Source organism: Equus quagga, chromosome 3, assembly GCF_021613505.1.
Source record: "Equus quagga isolate Etosha38 chromosome 3, UCLA_HA_Equagga_1.0, whole genome shotgun sequence".
Classification (NCBI taxonomy): domain Eukaryota; kingdom Metazoa; phylum Chordata; class Mammalia; order Perissodactyla; family Equidae; genus Equus; species Equus quagga.
Window position 1 is genome coordinate 38,491,876 of NC_060269.1, and position 13,093 is coordinate 38,504,968.

A 13,093-nucleotide genomic window follows, 5' to 3' on the forward strand; every position below is an offset into this window, starting at 1 on the left:
GCAGAGAGAGCACACCCACTCTGTTTTCAAATGTGGGAAATGGAGACAAAGGTTTAAGGTCATATGATGAGAAAAACATTCAAAGAGAACAAAATTAATAATTATTGATGAAAACTTCTAACTGGTAACTATTAAATGGACCAAGAAGAGGGAAAAATGAGGGCAAAACCATCCATCTTAACAAGAACTTTCTTTCTACTTCATTTTAAATTTTTCTCTGTGGGCAAGGTAGCTATAAAATATAAACTATATTAAGGTATAAACTATAATATCTGTCAGAGTTACTCCCATCAGTAAATCTACTGGGTCAGGTTTTTCAGTGTTTCTGTTTGGTCAAGCCAGACAGCAAGTCACAATTCTGTCTGCCCTGCTTCCTTTTCCTATATTTCTCCTAATAACAAAACCTTGCTTTAAAGACCTAGGTGTTTTTGGGGTTTTTTTCAGAGTTTGAAGATAACTTTTTTTTAGTTCATAATAGTTTACATCAATGTGAGATTTCAGTTATACGTTATTTCTCGTCTGTTACCACATAGGTGCTCCCCTTCGCCCCCTGTGCCCACACCCCACCCCCCATCCCCTGGTAACCACTGAACTGTTCCCTTTGTCCACGTGTTTTTCATATTCCACATATGAGTGAAATCATCTGGTGTTTATTAAAGACCTAGGTTTCATCATGGCCTACTTATCTAAAGCTCTCTTAGCATCAAGGGGTAGTTCCACATTTGTCTCATGATCTTTTTCTAGGGACTAATGGATCTTATATATACTTTAGAAGAACCTCTTGACCACAAACATTTTTAAAAGCTAAATTTACCATGTATTTCCTGTAGAGAGGGTGTCCTGGTTTGGGGCGAGGGGGCAGCACCGGCTCTTGATTTTTCAAGACTTGACTCTTGGCTTTTGAGAGTCCAGATGCCAAGTTACTTTGTTTTTTCTGAAGATCCATGTCAGAGGAAGACCGATTAAAAGGTAGTTTTTTACTTGATGTTCTGGTTGCAGAAAGTTTGGGGGGAGGTGGTCTCTCAGGGGCCCCTTTGGGAGGAGGCTGTCGAGCTGGTATAGCTTTTCCATTTCCAGGTCTGAAAGCCAGTGCGGTAGCTGTGAGTCAGTGTTTGTCAATGTTAGGTTCCGTTTTGTCCTTTCTCACTCTCTCACTCTCTCTCTCTCACATACATACACACACACACAGCTTTCTGCTAGTGTAACACAATTTATTGAAACATGCAGGGTATGCTCTTTTTCAACAAATGACTGCTGCATTAAACATTATATTATTAGAGGAAATGCCATGATGTTCCAGCTTCCTCTTATCTTGCACTAGAGATTCATTAGTTCAAGACAAACAAGCATTTACTATCATGAGCTCTCTAAGGCCCCATTTGCTCTTAAACACACCATAACTGTTTCAGAACACTAAGCACTTTCTTCCAAAGTCTGAGAAGAAAAAATTATAATAAGACAGCAGGTATATGTGATGGGGGCTTATACGTGATTAGAAAAGGAACATCAAACTCCCCTAATACTTGTGTTAGAGGAATTATTATTAAAACTCTAATTTACATTAATATAAAGAAAGCAAGTTCTGAAAATGGGATAGAACAACTATTAATCTGAAAGCCGTTCCTTAATTCCTATGATAAAAATAATTTCCAACCTAGTAACATCTTCTCATAGCATCACAGCTTTCTGTTCCAATGGCCCTGGAATTCAGGAGGGCAGATAACCTCTGCGCTCACAAACCTGTGTCTCCCTTCGGAAATGCCAAAAACCACCCTGGTTTCTCATAATGAGGGGAGGGAGAGAGAGAGAGATGGAAAGAGTGTGAGTGTGAGTGTGTGTGTGTGCGCACGCATGTGTGTGTATGTGTATTCATTCCTGAAGAGGAATTGTTTTAGGTTTAGAAAGGAGTCTCATTCATTTGTCTGAGGAAAAATAATAGAGATTCATATTTGTGCTCTGGGAGTTTCTGGATTGCGTTAAAAGAACAAAGGAGCAGAGATTCCTACAACTTTCTGTCAGAAGCAGGCTGTAGGCTAGCGGCCTGGGTGAATTCATGAGTTTAATGTATCTCTAAAAGAAGATCTAAGGCCAACAACACTCAGTTTGGGTGACAGAAAAGAGAGTCCAGTCTCTGAGTGAGTAGTTTTTAAGCTTTCCCACTGACTCACCTTGGTGGCAGCCTGGGGGGTCCTCGCACAGAGCCTCCTGTTTGACCAGTGTGGTCAGATTCCTGCAAGTATCAGAGGATGCTTTTTAGTGAAGGTGAATCTGAAACAAGAGCTTGTCAAGAGGAATTATGGACAACTTTTTGGCTGGATATATAGGTGGAAATGTAGCTGAGTCACAGAAAGTAGCTTAAAGGAGTTTTTAGTCTTAAGCCATGTTAACTCATTACTTGCTCCTACCTAAATTGTCCATGTTCTAAAACAAGTGAAAACAGAGAGGAGGAGACCAGGGGCTCTGCTGTTGTGGACCCACAACAGCCTATCCAATTCCACTGCATGGTTATGCACCCAGCAGTTCGTGAGGTATTAAGGACGATGTCTAAATCATGATAGCTTACACAGTAGCAATTTAAGCAGCCACTGTAGGGCATTAAAAAAATATATGGGCTTTATTTTTCCTATGACAACACATAAGATGTACACTGCTCCTAACTTTAAACACACAGTAAGTGAGGAGGTGATTAGTTTGTTTTGCTTCAAACAGGCAGATCTCTCATCACTGAATGGTTTATACATTGTGCAGTGGGTTTTGAACCAGAAGGGGGTGGGAACATATAAGCAGCTTAAGGATGGCCTGAAAAGAAGGCATGTGAAGAGGATTAGAAAAGGCCCAAGAAAACAGAGAGCTTGTACCACTACAGCAAAGGGGTTAGACGAGCTAAGAGTTTTGTAGGAAAGAGTAAAGAGGAATAAAGTGAAAAACACAAGATTGGTAGAGTTAGGGGGCCAGCCCGTGGTCAAGTGGTTAAGTTTGCATGCTTCACTTCGGCGGCCGACGGTTTTGCCAGTTCGGATCCTGGGCGCAGACCTAGCACCACTCATCAGGCCATGCTGAGGCGGCATCCCACACAGCACAACCAGAAGGACCTACAGTTAGAACATACAACTACGTACTGAGGGACTTTGGGGAGAAGCAGCAAAAGTTAAAAAAAAAAAGATTGGCATCAGATGCTAGCTCAGGTGCCACAAAAAAAAAGATTGGTAGAGTTAGAATGTTTTAGCCTAATAGCAGATGAGAGAAGTTGGAAGTGTGGAGACCAGTAGGAAGATTTCTCCAGGGGAAGGGATTCAAACTGTGCCTTTTAAATAGATCTTCTGAACACGTTATAGCCCAAGGTTTGGGAAGTGAGTATAATACATGGAAAATATTTTCAGATCTTCTGTTGAACGAAAAGTTAAAGGATCCCAAAGCCAAAACTTCTGCTTTTGTAGGGAAAACTCCTCACTAAATTCTGCTAATCCTGAGTCTCCTTTTTCTCACCATTCTGCTTTCTAAGCCCCCAACAGTGACATCCAGAAAATAACATTTCTTCAAGACGTCATGACAGGAAAAATGCCAGCCCGTTAAAATTACACTGCCTTTTGTTTTTTTATAAAGGAGGTTTAACTGTAGCTTGGGAGTCTCTGGGCTACTTCAGACTGCTTCCCTCCTTCTCATCTTATAAATGAGTCAAAACTCACTTCCATGGCTTTTAATTCAAACTGAATATTTACAATTTTTCCTTAAATACCAAATGATTAATTGCCTATAATTGCAATCATTTAAAATGTTTCAATGTTTTAAAATCCTATTTTTAAAAAGAATTTAAGCTTGCCCTTAAAACTTGGTTTCACTAATGAGTTCAGTTAATGTAGCAAGTCACCAGCTCATAAACCCTGCAATATTCCAGACTATAATCTATGCCTTACAAATAATGCTGTTGCCTATATTTCCCCTTGACAAATACTGCTACGATACTTGAAAAACTCATTTATTTCTTTGGCCATCTCTAAAATTAAAACAAACAAACACATGGAAAAACACTCTAGCAGATAGACAGGAACTTTTATTGCTTTTCTCAAAACTACAGTTGTTAGATACCTTAATAATTAAATAAGTAGTGTTCTTTAAGTAGTGTTATTTTTATGGGGAATCTTAAATATCTTTTTAATTTCCCAACTTTCTACAATGAGCAGATTTTAAACCAGAAAAACAAAAAGGCAGTATACTCAAATCGGCCAGGAATGTTAGGCATGCTCTGGAAGGCCCTGCTGTATCTGACACACTTCAAAAACTGAGAACAAGAGATTGGTTCCTGCAGAAGCAACTGTCTTAGCGTTTGCTCAAGTCCAGGTTTGTGCGCAGGTTCTGCCGACAGTCTTTGGAAGATCACTGATTAGGGATTTCCTCCTCTTCGATATTCCACACATAACTAGACCCTCTCTGCAATTGCTTTTTGTAGTTTTTCTCTAGCTTTGACATCCCTGAACTTTGGCTTTTGATATGTTTGGATACACATTTTAGTTCCTGGTGAAGTTGGGTTTTCTGCTTGTACTGTCCCTACAGGTGCCGTCTCTTTGTTCATCTGTTTTGGAATGGTTTCTTTCTTTTTTTTTTCACAGGGGAAGAATCACCCTAGGTTAACATCTGTTCCCAATCTTCCTCCTTTTTTCTTCTCTCCCCCTACCCCACCGAAGCCCCAGTACATAGTTGTGTATAGTTGTAAGTTCTGGTTTTTTGATGTGAGCCGCTGCCACAGCATGGCTACTGACAGACAAGTGGTGTAGTTCCACGCCCGGGAACCGAACCCAGGCCGCTGACGCAGTGTGTGCTGAACTTTAACTGCTAGGCCATCAGGGCCGGCTCTGGAATGGTTTCTTATATTCTAATTTCAAAATAATTCCTCAGTTTTTTGCTGTATTTTCAAGACAGATATTTCTTCCAGGACCACATTCTTGTCTGTAGGAATTACTGAGCAGCCTCTACAGATGTTTCTTCTGTTCTTTCTCCAAGAACTGGTACCACTTCTTATGTCCTGAATTCAATACCCAGCTTCTGTGCTATAGCCTTGATTCCTTATACATACTTGGCAGTGTCTCCTGACTCTCCTCCTGCACTGCCTGGCAGCCTTTGTGCCTGGCTTTGGCAGCCTTGGGTTCCCACAGTGGACAATACGGCACACAGAAGTGTCTGCTCCTGGGGCCGGCCTGGTGGCACAGCAGTTAAGTGCACACGTCCCGCTTCAGTGGCCTGGGGTTTGCCGGTTCGGATCCCAGGTGCGGACATGGCACCACTTGGCAAGCCATGCTGTGGTAGGCATCCCACATATAAAGTAGAGGAAAATGGGCACGGATGTTAGTTCAGGGCCAGTCTTCCTTAGCAAAAAGAGGAGGATTGGCAGCAGATGTTAGCTCAGGGATAATCTTCCTCAAAAAAAAAAAAAAAAGAAGTGTCTGCTCCTGCTGACTGAATGGCTCCAGTGGCTCCTGATGTTCTTTATCATTTAAGTGAAGAAAGTGAGATTTCATAACTACAGCCATCTTGTCCTGAGATGGAAAGTTCTCCAGCACTCAAGGCAGGAGAAAGAGTAGAGGTTTTTGTCCTGTGCCTCATCAGAAGACACAGTTGGCAAAGACCATGCCTATCCTTGTGGTCATTACACTGGTGAAATATTCTTTCTAGAGATCCTCACCCACACCAGAAGCCTTTATGCTCTGGTCTGAAATTCATTCAGTAACTGTCATTTTCAAACAAAAGGAATTTCTCAGGCATAGATTTGACTTTCTGGCCCTGGAAATCTGTATGTGTGACTTCAGCCAAATCATTTAACTTGTGGTCTGTTTCTCATCTCTTCTTCCTTCAGACCCAGTGTGTCTATTATGATATGTATTTATTACAGTTTAGCACAGAATGCTTTGACCCCCCTCCCTTCGTAAAAAGTGTAGGACAGGATTTTCCTCGTGTTGTTCACGTGAGGTACAAACAATTATGAATATAGTACCTCTCCAGATGCTTTAGTTTATTCTACCTTCCTTTTCTTGTTTTTCTAAAATGGGGGAGTTGCTTTGTGGACTGCTTAATACCAAATGTAATAATACACAGTATTTTAATAGACCTTTGTGGTTTACAAAGCCCATTATATGACTTAATGAATGTAATATATGCCTACTCATCATCCTCTCACTCTCTTTTACAACCCTTTAGAGTAGAAGCCACGAATCTCTTCAAGTAACTGTTCTCTCATGGAAATATGGGGTTTTCCTACTCAACAACAGTATGGTAGGGGCCCTATCGTCTTCTTCTTTTGGGCTTTCTTGGCCCAGTTTTAATAAAAATTTATTACCAAGTACTTTGAAAATGCAAGTGATCACTAAATTTTAATTCAACTTATAGGAAAATCTCATTAACTTGATATTGGCTAATTCAATTTAATGTCTCCTTCAAAGCAATTTGTCTTCACTAGATGATTAGATGAGTTTGCATGTATAAAAAGCATAGTTAATATACAATGTAAAACTATTATGAAATTTTAACTGAAAATTTGATTCAGACTTTAAGAATTGGTTTCTTTTGAAACAAACCTTAAAGACAATCTATCATACGGGAATTTCAAAAAGGATGGTATTGAGGTTGAAAGCAAAAAAAAAAAATACATATATATATATATATATATATATATATATGTATTTAAAACTCTTTGACCACCATCTGTTAACAAGTAAATGGTAAAGCTCTATTATTTTAAATAAAAAAATAATTTTTCCCTAAATTTCAGATTAACAAATTCTTATGGTAACTATCTTAAAATTATGTCACTAATTGGCTATTTTAAATAAAAACTGATAATTGAACCAAATCTATTTCCACAAATGTTAAAGACTTTTAGAGATTTTCAGTAACTTCCTCATTACTAGTGCCATTTAAAAGACAATGCCATTATATCAGTACAGGACAAATTATTTCATGATGAAGTACAATGAAGTGGCCAAATTCTTTTGTTCTACAGGGATTTTTTAAATATTGAACATCACATTAAATGGGACTTAGAAATTGGTTTCTAATAAAGGTATTTTTAAATCTGACCAACAGTAAAATAATTAAGACATTAGTTGAGCATTTAGAATTAGTGCATAGCTTGGTCTTCGACCTAAGGCAATCTATAATAACGACTTACCAAGTTTCTATTTCTGTCTACATTACTGAGTTTTCCAGATCCTGTACTGTAAGTGTTTCCAATAGGTTTTTCAGAAGGTAGAGGAGGTGGGCTTTGTGGATCCTCATGTAAACCTAGAAAAATAGTAGTAATTCATCAGTAATTTCTAGTCTTTGGGGATTCCAAAGGATGAAGTGATTGCAGCTTGGTTCCTTAGGAAAATGGCTATCATAAAAGATCCATACAAAGAATAGATAGCTAACCAAATGAGAAAGAATTCCCAGTTAACCTCAGAAATGTGATGGGTTGGTATGCAGTTAGTTTTACTGACTGTTTTCTAGAAAGGAAGAGTAATCCTAAATAATTACAACAGCAGCCAGCATTTTTAACAACCTTCTATGTGCCAGGCATTAAGTTAAAGCACTTTATTTATATACATTTCTCCAACCAACATCTATCTATGTGCCAGATCTGCACAGTCCACCAGCTAGTAGCCACGTGTGGCAATCTAAACTTAAATCTTAATTAATTAAAATTAAATAAAATTAAAATTTCTGTTCCTTAGTTGCGCTAGCCACATCTCAAGTGCACCATAGACACATGTGGCTAGTGACTACCATATTGGGCATTTCCATCTTTGCAGAAAGTCCTATTGGACAGCACTACAGTGCTAGATAACATCCTACTCATTTTACAGATGAAGAATCTGACAATAAATATCCTATTCATTTTATAGATGAAGAAACAGATGAAGCTGAGAAGAAAATAAATGAGCTATCCAAGATCTTAATGCTAGTAATTGTCAGATCCAGGGTTTTGAACCCCAAACTCATTTATAATGAGTTAACTTAATGCCTTAGCTTAATGCCTGGCACATAGAAGTTTCTCAAAAATGCTGGCTGCTGTTGTAATTATTTAGGATTACTTTTACTTTCTAGAAAACAGTCAGTAAAATTAACTAATGTCTACTAACCCATCACATTTCTGAGGTTAACTGGGAATTCTTTCTCATTTGCTCAGCTACCTATTCTCTGTATGGATCTTTTATGATAGCCATTTTCCTAAGGAACCAAGCTTATCACATAAGGCATGCTGCTTCTTAACAGGTGGTATATCCAACCCTCCCCCATCCAAATAATTAAATGTGTTTTCTAATTCATTTGCTTCAGATTAATGGACTTCACTGCCCTCAATTTAACAAACAATATCTTTACATCCAAACTACATCCTTAACTCAGTGATAGTGCACCCTCAACTTATTAAAATAAACAACAACAAAAAAACTCCACAGATGGCTAGATTTAATTAGTGACAGCTAATTAAAATCTGTGTGCAAATACACTTGGAGAGAGGATGATTGTGGCATACTAAAAGAGGCGAAAGCCGCCTTCTACACACTTTTAGGCATTTAAAGGAGATGGGAATTTTTCTCATTCTTTCAAATGAACACACTCTGCTTCCATTTCACATGAAAAACCTGTAACAAGAGGATGAGTTGTCAGGTTCCCGTTTTATCCACAGACAGGAAAGCACTCTCAAAAGGAGGAAAATACTCACGCAGGCTACTAGGAAACCAATGATTTAGAGACAGGCAAGCCTTCTTAGTGAGAGGCAGGCCTGCTCTGGGAATACAGACACACACAGGAACATTCCATCTCAGTGGCCATCTTGAAGACTTTCTCTGTGCTGCAGGTTCCTTATTCTTACAAGGAAACATGAATCATTTGGATATAATACTGTCATGACAAACAACTAGGGGTACAAAGTGGTAATAATACGAAAGTAGAGAGGAGATAGTTTACTGGCAGAAAGGGACATAGGGATTAACCACTGTGGGTGTGTGGGGAAGATGGGGATTTCCAATTTCAAATAATGTGGTCAGTGGAGGTCTTAACAGAAAAGTGGCATTTGAGCGAAGACCTGAAGGAATGGTAAAGGAGGCAGCCAAGCAGATATCCTGGAAAAGGACATCCTAGTCTGAAGAAACAAGTCCCGAGATGAAGGAGCTGACAGGTTCAAAGAAAAGCAAAGAGGTTTGTACCACAAAGCTGCTCCGTTCTTCCTTTGTCCCTTCCAAGTTCTTCAGACACCAAAAGGCTTACTTTTTTTTCTGCGCAGCATATATGCATTGCTCAATAATTGAAATAATAAGATTCCAGGGAACTGGTTTTTGATATAAACAGAAATAACTCTCTAGAAACTGGCACTTTATTTCTCTCACATATAGCAGTACAGAATTCAACTTTCTAATAGTTCCTGAACCTTTGTCAGGATAATAAATAAAGGTGCTTCCTCAATATATCCTTTTTAGGATTTCAGGACTATTAATCCAATTTATAAGTGTGCAGAAAAGAGTAGACATAGCAGGCCTGAGACCGCTTATCCTTAGACAGGCCTGCTTACAAGACTTGTCCTTGTTGGCATCTGGAAACTTGGCCTTCAGGAAGATTCCCACTATTCCCAGAACTGATAAAACAAAAGAATATGGTTTATGCTGAATACCTGATTTCCTTCTAGGAGTCTTGAATTTTGGCACATGAGGTGCCTATGTGACCAGCCCCCACTAAAAACCCTGGGCACTGAGTCTCTAATGAGCTTTCCTGGTTGACAACAATTCACACATGTTGTCACAACTGGTTCCTGGGCGAGTTAAGTCCTCCCTCTGGGACCCTGCTGGGAAAGGAGGCCCAGATGCTGGTCCAGGTTTCCTCCAGACCTCGCCTCATGCACCTCTGCTGGTTTTTCTTCGTATACTTTTGCTGAAATAAATCACAGCCGTGAACACAACTATATGCTAAGTCCTGTGAGTCCTCCTAGTGAGTCATCAAACCTGGGGGTCTTGGGGACCCTGGCACAAGAAGAAGAATAAAGTTAGTTATAAAAGTTGTATTACTTAAAACCCACATGAGCTTCAGGCAATGTTTATCACCATTATATCTCACTATGCCTGTTTTAATCCAGAATACATTTAACAAGGAAAGAGCAAGCAGGCAAACAACCCAATGAGCTATCATTTCACTGATTTGCGGGCTATATAATGTTGTGAAAAGAAATACACCACAAGTTCTTTAATCTAACACTACCATATAACCTCCTAAGAAGGTAGAAAGCACCAGAATTTGGTACCCTTGACTTTTTCTCCTCATTCTTCATAGCAACTCAGTTCAATCTTCTTGATACTTGGCTTAAAGCCATCAGTTAATAACAAAACCATCAAGAGACTAAACCCAGTGGGATCCTTCTGGGTAGTATCTTGTAGGGAAACCAAACCCCTAAACTTAAGAGGTTTCATGGCATTCCAGGGTATGCCTGCAACGTAATCCTGGGATGCTATAGGCGAAGGACTTGGACACTTGCTCTGCTGTTAGGAGGAATGGAATGGCGGAATCTCTTGTTAGACAAAGGCAAAGATGGATCTGGGCCATGCAAAAGCATTGAATGAAAGGAAATGAAGCAGAGGCTCACAGGGAAAGCTGTGTGATCACTCTAAGCAATGCCAGGAACTGCTCTGGAACCCACTGCATGCTCACGCATACACACATGCATATACACACACATGCTTTGACTCACACTTTTTAATAATCTCTGGGGTCTAAAATAAATAGTTCTGGCTCTCTTGGCTTCTCTCTTACAATAAATATCAGATATCTTTGCAGTACTTATTAAAGCTCATAAAAAATTTCATTTATTGCACCATTAAAAAAAATCAAGTAAAGAAGTATAGAGGAATATAGTGTTACACTAATTTAAAAAATATTTTTATACATTGTTACATGTTTTTGTAACGTGTGGTTACCACTCTTCACACAATTCACACATAGCGGTCCGCAGATTATGCAGATTGAAATAATATACTCCTGATAGCCATATACAACTTCATCTGCTGTCAGTTTCAATTACTTTCCTACCATCTTTCCTAGAGGCACTAACACAGGATACCACATTATTATGATTTTCAGTCTCCTTCTATTCTCTCTGCCTAAAGACAACTGAAATCCAAATTTACTGTACTAATTGTCTAAAGAATTACGAAAAAACAACTTGCTTTTAAATGTCCTTGACTATGAATAATAATAACAAATGGACGATTACGCGTAAGTTCAAAAGTAGTCGATAAATTAGCATACATTTCCCCCAGGCGCTCAGAGAGGCGAATAAAGAAGGCAGAGAAGTGCTTACATTTTCCTGGTTTGGCTGGAATTCGAATCACAGTGGGCTTCCTGGTGGGCGCTGGTTGCACTGCTCGTTCTTTTGTTGGTTCTGTTTTTGTGGGGAGCTGAAAGGGATCTAATGAAAAACACAGTTTATTTTGTGTGTTTTAGTTAACACGGACTCAAACAAAAAATCTCATTCATAATTAAAGAGTCATATTTTTCATGCCCCAGGGAAAACTGTTCACGGATAAACAAAATCTCAGTTTGCAGAGACAAAAACAGAGTCGGAGCTCATGAAAGGAAATAACTCGGCGCTCTGTAAATAATTCATATGGCTTTTCTTCCTCTCTGAGAGAGATGCAGTACAATCCTGAATTATGTAAAAGCTATCTTTCATGGGAATGTAATCATTTCATAAGTGTCTGCCTGAAAATGAGGGGCAATTGAAAGGAGGAGTCAATTTCCCCCCTGTTGTGAAGCTTCCCAGATCCCAGATCCAGCAAGGAAGGCCTCTTCTCCACGACACTCCTGTGCCTGGACTGGAAAACTTATCCCCAGGGCTCATCAAGGGCCCTCATCCTCCCCAGCACCGTGCTTGGCACAGGGTGGGTGCTCAGCAGTCTCGAATTTAGTAGTTTAGTAAAACTACATTTCAGTAACATGGAAATGAAAAATGTTTTATCCTGGAAATAAAATAACACATCTCCCTTTAAATATTTAATTTTAGGGCAAGGATATGTGACTCAGCATTTCTCCATCTTAACTGATTCATTTAAAATGGACAGTATATACTAAGAGTAAGTATTTTAAACAAATGCCTAACCACCCAATTTTTCATGAAAGAAATAAGTCCTTTTTTCTTTAATGTAAATGCTCTTTTCAGTAGTTTGGAAAAATGACCATATTTTTTTTTTTTTTTGCTGAGGAAGATTTGCCTTGAGCTAACATCCACTGCCAATCTTCTTTTTGTATGTGAGCTGCCGCCACAGCATGGTCACTGACAGACAGTGGCGTAGGTCCACGCCTGGGAACTGAACCTAGGTCGCCAAAGTGGAACATGCTGAACTTAACCACTAGGCCACCGGGGCTGGCCCCATAAAATTTTTAAAAGATGAGAAATCTGAAAATAATCAGATTAGTAAAATAAAATAAAATGCTGTATAATGGATACCCTATATAGCACACAGGATCTCAGGAGGCCGCCTTTGCCTTTAGTCAACAAAACACAGAATGAGTACATGCTGTAATTCTGTACCTGTTCCACGGATCTTGCCTGTAAGGAGATACTCCCTGTACAACAATGCGTTCATGGCTCCCATGATGAACAGCACTCATGTTCTGCCTGTTAGAAGCTATAGTTCAGTAAGTGCCTTTTGCTGACCAGCTCTTTTCAGGATATATGAAGAGCTGAGCTAAGGATAAGAAGGCCTTTCAGTTCCCTGATACCTCCCCTTCCCTTCCAACCAGCTCTCAGGCAAGCCCACAATCACATATCCTACCAGAGGCATCACTCACTCACTAGCCACTTGATCATATACTATGTCTATCATATGCCAGTAACACTGCTGGGTGGGGAGATAAGACGGTACAGTACAATCCTATTTTAAGTTTATTATCTACCACCTAAGAAGGCCCCCCGGGTGGCATGCTAGAATTATTGCTAGGTTACTGAGAAAAAAACCCTAGATGAGCCCTCTATGGAAACCTGTCTATCAACTCACAAGTGAGGTAAGTCTTGTCTAAGTTCAAAAAACCAACTCAAGATTATCAAAACAATACCAAACTTAAAAAAAAAAAGGCT

General features: G+C 39.3%; 1 protein-coding gene across 15 annotated transcripts in view; it reads right to left on the bottom strand.

The window, feature by feature from the left end:
* The window catches only part of SH3D19 (SH3 domain containing 19), a 161,389-nt gene that overhangs the window by 20,351 nt on the left and 127,945 nt on the right, over nucleotides 1–13,093 (bottom strand). For all 15 annotated transcript variants that reach the window (XM_046655985.1, XM_046655984.1, XM_046655991.1 and 12 more), the window contains 4 exons: nucleotides 11,318–11,425; nucleotides 7,160–7,272; nucleotides 2,169–2,230; nucleotides 815–1,079 (listed from right to left, as the gene is read on the bottom strand). In XM_046655985.1, the coding sequence (XP_046511941.1) occupies nucleotides 815–1,079; nucleotides 2,169–2,230; nucleotides 7,160–7,272; nucleotides 11,318–11,425 (548 nt within the window). The remainder of the gene's footprint in view (nucleotides 1–814; nucleotides 1,080–2,168; nucleotides 2,231–7,159; nucleotides 7,273–11,317; nucleotides 11,426–13,093) is intronic.